Genomic DNA, 6819 nt, shown 5'->3' with positions numbered 1-6819 from the left:
GTTAGTAGTTTGTTGAGAGTTTTTAGGAGATAAGGATCTCTAGCTAGAAAGGGGCAGCCAACCGGCCTATTTATGTAATCAATGGATGAGAAATAAATCAGGCAAGAATTAGAAGGGAGAAACCCTCCTCTTGCTCGGCCGTGGGCAGAGGCCCCTGACCGACATTCCTGCCCATCGATACCCCCTCTCCAATCCCTCACCGATCTAGCGACCATAACATCTGGTATCAGATAGCTTGGGTTTCAATCTGATCCCATGGCTTCTACTGCCAATTTCGCGGCGTCATCTTGGCAATCGGCGTCCCCATCTCCATGGACAACGCCACATGTCACCTTCATCACGCTGTCCTGGCAACCGACGTCCCCATCTTCATGGGTTGCGCCGCATGCCACCTTCGTCACGCCATCCTGGCAACCGGCGTCCCTATCTCCATGGGCAGCATCGCCTGCCAATTTTGTCACCACATCCTGGACGTCGGCGTGCCCATCCCCAGGGACAACGCCAAATTTTATCACATCATCTTCGTTGACGGCGTCTCCGTCCCCATGGGCGACGCCACTAGGGGCAGCCACGACTCAACAATCACCAGCTCCATCGATGGGAGATTTGTGGACCAACATAAGGGCTGATCTCACAAAGATGCAAGGGCTGCTGCAAATCAAGGTAGCAGTGCAACATGAGCAACACCAGCTAGCGCTGTCCGCACGGCTCCGGACGTCGGCGGCTGTGGGCATACAAGCTGCTGCTCGTGGCTTCCTTGCACGATAGAAAGTGCGGGAGATGCGCCGGCAGATGCTCAAGGCAGCCTTGGTGATGGTTGACCTCGGCACACGTCGGCGCGACCTCACCTTGTCGGACGGCTATCAGCAGTGGCACCGGGCCGGTATCTCGAAGTGCGAGCATGATACGTGTCCCATGGGCGACGAAGTTCAACTCTACGGCAGCGGCGGTAGGGTAGACACTCACCTCGTCATCAACAAGGGCACACTATTTAGCGCCAGCACATTCCGCTACTGGCCGCCACGAGGGCGCCTCCGCTGGTTATTGTTGCGACCTATTCCAGGTGCCCATCCATGTGCTCCCCTTTCGTGCAGATGGCGTCCATGGGATCCAGGTGGCTGCACACGTGTGTGTTCGCCTTATCTTATAGGGTAAAAAATCAGATTCGGAATAATAAGATAAGCCGAGATGTAAAAGGCTTGTCTTCTAGGTGTTTGGTTTTGGGTCAAGTAGACTCGGTCTTTGAGCACCCGTTATGCGGCAGCTCGAGGGCGAGCTGCTTGTCCAGGAGGGGTGTAGTGTCAGGACCTAAGGAGGCCCACAGAGGGGCTGCGGTAGCAGCAGCCATGGGCCCTAAGGGGGATTAGATAAGGATAGTTAGAGATAAGATTAGAAGATTAGTTGAGATTATTTAGGAGATTAGTTGAGATTATCTAGGAAGATTATCAGTTAGTAGTTTGTTGAGAGTTTTTAGGAGATAAGGATCTCTAGCTAGATAGGGGCAGCCAACCGGCCTATTTATGTAATCAATGGATGAGAAATAAAGCAGGTAAGAATTAGAAGGGAGAAACCCTCCTCTTGCTCGGCCGTGGGCAGAGGCCCCCGACCGACATTCCTGCCCATCGATACCCCCTCTCCAATCCCTCACCGATCTAGCGACCATAACATCTGGTATCAGATAGCTTGGGTTTCGATCTGATCCCATGGCTTCTGCTGCCAATTTCGCGGCGTCATCTTGGCAATCGGTGTCCCCATCTCCATGGACAACGCCACATGTCACCTTCGTCACGCCGTCCTGGCAATCGACGTCCCCATCTCCATGGGCTGCGCCGCATGCCACCTTCGTCACGCCATCCTAGCAACCAGCGTCCCTATCTCCATGGGCAGCATCGCCTGCCAATTTTGTCACCACATCCTGGACGTCGGCGTGCCCATCCCCAGGGACAACGCCAAATTTCATCACATCATCTTCGTTGACGGCGTCTCCGTCCCCATGGGCGACGCCACTAGGGGCAGCCACGACTCAGCAATCACCAGCTCCATCGATGGGAGATTTGTGGACCAACATAAGGGTTGATCTCACAAAGATGCAAGGGCTGCTGCAAATCAAGGCAGCAGTGCAACATGAGCAATACCAGCTAGCGCTGTCCGCACGGCTCCGGACGTCGGCGGCTGTGGGCATACAAGTTGTTGCTCGTGGCTTCCTTGCACGACAGAAAGTGCGGGAGATGCGCCGACAGATGCTCAAGGCAGCCTTGGTGACGGTTGACCTCGGCACACGTCGGCGCGACCTCACCTTGTCGGACGGCTATCAGCAGTGGCACCGGGCCGCTATCTCGAAGTGCGAGCATGATACGTGTCCCGCGGGCGACAAAGTTCAACTCTACGGCAGCGACAGTAGGGTAGACACTCACCTCGTCATCAACAAGGGCACACTATTTAGCGCCACCACATTCCGCTACTGGCCGCCACGAGGGCGCCTCCGCTGGTTATTGTTGCGACCTATTCCAGGTGCCCATCCATGTGCTCCCCTTTCGTGCAGATGGCGTCCATGGGATCCAGGTGGCTGCACACGTGCGTGTTCGCCTTATCTTATGGGGTAAAAAATCAGATTCGGAATAATAAGATAAGCCGAGATGTAAAAGGCTTGTCTTCTAGGTGTTTGGTTTTGGGTCAAGTAGACTCGATCTTTGAGCACCCGTTATGCGGCAGCTCGAGGGCGAGCTGCTTGTCCAGGAGGGGTGTAGTGTCAGGACCTAAGGAGACCCACAGAGGGGCTGCGGTAGCAGCAGCCATGAGCCCTAAGGGGGATTAGATAAGGATAGTTAGAGATAATATTAGAAGATTAGTTGAGATTATTTAGGAGATTAGTTGAGATTATCTAGGAAGGTTATCAGTTAGTAGTTTGTTGAGAGTTTTTAGGAGATAAGGATCTCTAGCTAGATAGGGGCAGCCAACCGGCTTATTTATGTAATCAATGGATGAGAAATAAAGCAGGTAAGAATTAGAAGGGAGAAACCCTCCTCTTGCTCGGCCGTGGGCAGAGGCCACCGGCCGACATTCCTGCCCATCGATACCCCATCTCCAATCCCTCACCGATCTAGCGACCATAACATGCTCATATTTTCATCATTCCAACCTTACACATCGATAGCTTCAACCTTTAGAAGGACATCATAAAGAAAGGGTTTAACACTCACTTCAATGACAGAAGGTATCATTGAGAGACTTTTCACATGGACTCTGAACCTCGCAATATCCTTATAATCTAAGGAATTGAGGTCAATCTCATCAACAACACCAATAGCAGAACCAAGCTCAGAAATGGCTTGATAATTCATCATCTCTTCAGGAACATTTTCAGCAATGATCCAAGCCGTGTGTAATCTAGATTTTGCTTTAGCTTGGGAGTTCCAAGGTTCAACAACCCCTGACATCTTCATTTTTTATCTCAGGAAAATTTGCAAGCTCAGCCAATCTCTCCTGCGAAGGAAATTGCATCGAAAACCCCGAGCGGCATCTGGTCGCTTTCCAAATCCTTCCCCACGGAAAATGGAAACACAATACCCTCTGGTGCTCATTTAGACTTGTTAACCCAAAAGCACAAATCCCGTGCGTAATCAGTGAAATCCGCAGTGCAGTGCAGGCTGCAACGCAATCGCAAGCGGCTGATCCGCGATTCCATTTCCATCACCACGGCAATGCTTCACATCAGATCACCCCAGGATAAATTAATAAAAATCCCAAGCGCATGCAACCACCTGACCTGATTGAGCTTATCCTGCTGAAAGGCCAAAAAGAAAACAGAGAGGGACGGAAATCAGACAGCAAAAGCAAGCGCACAAGCCGGAAATCAGACAGCAAAAAATTGCAATTGCTCTGAGCAAGACAACTAAGCGCCCTTCTTTACTCGCAAAGCGAGTCCTGCATCCAAAAGCAGAATTGCTTCATACACTTGAGCTCATTCATTCATGCTGCTGACCGAGAACCCAGAACTGCACACACATACCCTTTTTTAGTTTTTTTTTATTACTTCATGGCTAAGCATCAAGCTGGGGCTCTGCTCCAGGATGTGGCATGGTGTTCTCAGCTGCTGAGGCAATTACTTCACGGCAGGCAAGGCAACCATAACATGCATGCGCCCGCGTCAGGCCAGGAGCTAAAAGCTTGAGGAAAGTGGCAAGAGGCGCCTGCCTAAGATTTCCAAGAACCGACACGGGCATTATTAAAGACAGACCGCGCATGCACAGTCACCAGGGATCAAAAGGGTGACAGTCCAAGGGAAGAAGAAGAAGAAAAGGAGAACCACTGCTCGCGCTTTGCACCAGACCACTAGCTCCGAGAAGCGGCAGGCAGGCAGGCACTCGAACAAATCAGCAGAGCCGGGACACATGATATATATATATAATATATAAACCGAGAGAGCACAGAGCCAACCCAAGAGAGCAGCTGAGCAGCCAGCCGTGGAGGAAGAGATGTACCCATACCGCATGAGCAACGTGATGATCGGGTACCTGAACCTGGCCACGCTCCTGGCCTCGCTCCCCATCATCGGGGCGGGGCTGTGGCTGGCAAGGGGTAGCTCCTCCTCCTCCTCCACCACGTGCTCGTCGATCCTGCAGACGCCGCTCCTCGCCGTGGGCTTCGCGGCGCTGCTGGTCTCGCTCGCCGGCTTCGTGGGCGCCTGCTTCCACGTGGCCTGGGCGCTGCGGCTGTACCTCGCCGCCGTCGCACTGCTCGTCGCCTTCCTCCTCGGCCTCACCGCGTTCGGCTTCGCGGTCACCGCGGGCGGCGGCGGCGCGCAGGTGTACGGCCGGCCGTACCGGGAGTACCGCGTCACGGACTACTCGGCGTGGCTCCAGAAGCGCATGCAGGACGACAGGTACTGGCGCCCCGCCCTCGCCTGCGTCGTCGGGTCCAAGGCCTGCCCCAAGATCCAGAACTGGACGCCCATGGACTACCTCCAGCACGATCTCACGCCAATACAGGTATTTTCCAGCTGCTGCTGCTTCTGCTTCTGCTTCTGGCGCCTTTGTACTTGTGCTTGCTGCCTCTAATGCTCGCTGCGGCTGTGAGCAGTCCGGCTGCTGCAAGCCGCCGACGGCGTGCCAGTACAGCGGAGGCATGCCAGTCGGGGCGCAGGACGAGGACTGCTACCGGTGGAACAACGCCCCGGACATCCTCTGCTACCGGTGCGACTCGTGCAGGGCCGGCGTGATGGAGCAGGTGCGCCAGGACTGGCACAAGATCTTTGTGCTCGACGTCGCCGTGCTCGCCGCTCTCGTCTGCATCTGCTCATGCGGGTGCTGCGCCTTCAGGAACGCTCGCCGCTCCCGGTCCCAGTACCCATACGGGGTAAACCAAACGTCCAAGATAAACCCACGCTGGGACTACTGGTACTCTAAGAGAGAGAGTTCTGTTGTTTACTCTCTCTGCTTTCTGCCTCTTATTGTTTGTAGAGTAAAATTTAAAATAGGAGATGTGATTAGTACGACCGCTGAAGATAACCTTATTGGGCAGTAAACAATCCCATGACCAAAACAAAACATGAATCTATGTGCTTTTATGCCTGTTTGTTTTCTATGGTTTTTAACGCTGCTTTATATGTGCTTTTGTTTTTGCTGTAGGTGGCGATGATGGGGTGGTAGAAGAGAACAGATCTACTAGGCTAGCTGTAGCTTCTCAATGCCTGTATGATATTTTGATCCAGTCTTCTGTGGAAAAAGATAAAATAACACTTGGGATCTGTATGTGTTATTAGCCCCTGTGGTACTCTGTTTGTTTCCAGGTCCGCAGAGTTTAGTTTCTGTAGATATTTGAGTTAAGAGGAGACTAAGCCATGAAGTAAAAGAGATGCCTAGTTTTTTTCCCCTTCAATATGGTAGCCAGCATTGTATCATGTAGAATTTTAATCCAGGACAGAAGTGGTTCCATGTATATGGGGGAAACCAAACCACACCAGAAGCTATCAGCTATGCCTGTTCTACTGTTGGCGTGGCTTCCTTATGATGTGATTACACTGGATTCCTTTACACTGAAGTCAAATCGGGGGCAGGCTATTCAGCAATGTTTCAGAAACATGTTCACTGGAATTCCGACAATAACCCTTTTTTGGCACATAATACAAAATAGAGAGAGAGAGAATCTCATGCAGGCATAATCACTCACGGTGATCATATATTATTGGCATTGATTGTCGCAGAACTGGTATCAGGTATGGTACAGCAATTTGTTTTCAATCCGAGTGACAGTCCCACTCACAAAGTGAAAAAAAGGTGCCAAAGGCTTATTGGACGGTTGGACCAGATGTGTCACCAGTTCTGAAATAATCTGTGTTTTGAAAAAGCCATGTATCCTGTGATCCATGTCCATTTAGTCTTTGTTCGTTTACATAATCCAGCTCTGGATTAGCATGGATTGAAATTAAATCCATATCACAATCCATGTCCTAAAATAATTTAAAACTACTTAACTTTTTTTATTCGGTTAAACCCGTCATGAAATATAACCTAAGGGTTTGGGATTTTTTAAACTATGTAAGACATGTATTCTATCCATAGCTTATTAGGTATGGAACAAATCTATGAAGATATTGCACAAGTTTACATTAGAATCCATGGATCAAAAGAATAACTAGCTTTGATAGACAAATAGATTAGTTGATGGATTTAATCCCACCATGGGATTGGGTGTGAGGTATGGATTCACCCAATCCATACCCGAATTAAATCCATGGTGGGATTTCATCCTATATAACCGAACAAGGCCTTAGAAGGGTCTAGCAAGGAACATGCCGGAAAGAATGGTTGTCTTGTTCAA

General features: G+C 50.8%; 1 protein-coding gene across 3 annotated transcripts; it reads left to right on the top strand.

Moving 5' to 3' along the window:
• The first annotated feature begins 4071 nt into the window (after nt 1–4071).
• On the top strand, nt 4072–6080 carry LOC100383504 (Tetraspanin-6). Of its 3 annotated transcripts, none has more exons than XM_008657063.4 (3): nt 4072–4988; nt 5080–5355; nt 5628–6080. In XM_008657063.4, exons 1-3 carry the CDS (start codon nt 4476–4478, stop codon nt 5646–5648), a joined length of 810 nt encoding a protein of 269 aa, XP_008655285.1. In that variant the 5' UTR covers nt 4072–4475; the 3' UTR covers nt 5649–6080. The 3 variants fall into 3 exon arrangements, with proteins under 3 accessions (XP_008655285.1, XP_008655284.1, NP_001169623.1); XM_008657062.4 differs by having other exon boundaries at nt 4130–4988; nt 5080–5396; NM_001176152.1 differs by having other exon boundaries at nt 4455–4988; nt 5080–6058.
• Nucleotides 6081–6819: the final 739 nt, after the last annotated feature.

The sequence above is a fragment of the Zea mays genome, chromosome 8, assembly GCF_902167145.1.
Source record: "Zea mays cultivar B73 chromosome 8, Zm-B73-REFERENCE-NAM-5.0, whole genome shotgun sequence".
Classification (NCBI taxonomy): domain Eukaryota; kingdom Viridiplantae; phylum Streptophyta; class Magnoliopsida; order Poales; family Poaceae; genus Zea; species Zea mays.
The sequence above is the reverse complement of the archived record's forward strand: the minus strand, read 5'-3'. Positions and strand labels throughout refer to the sequence as shown.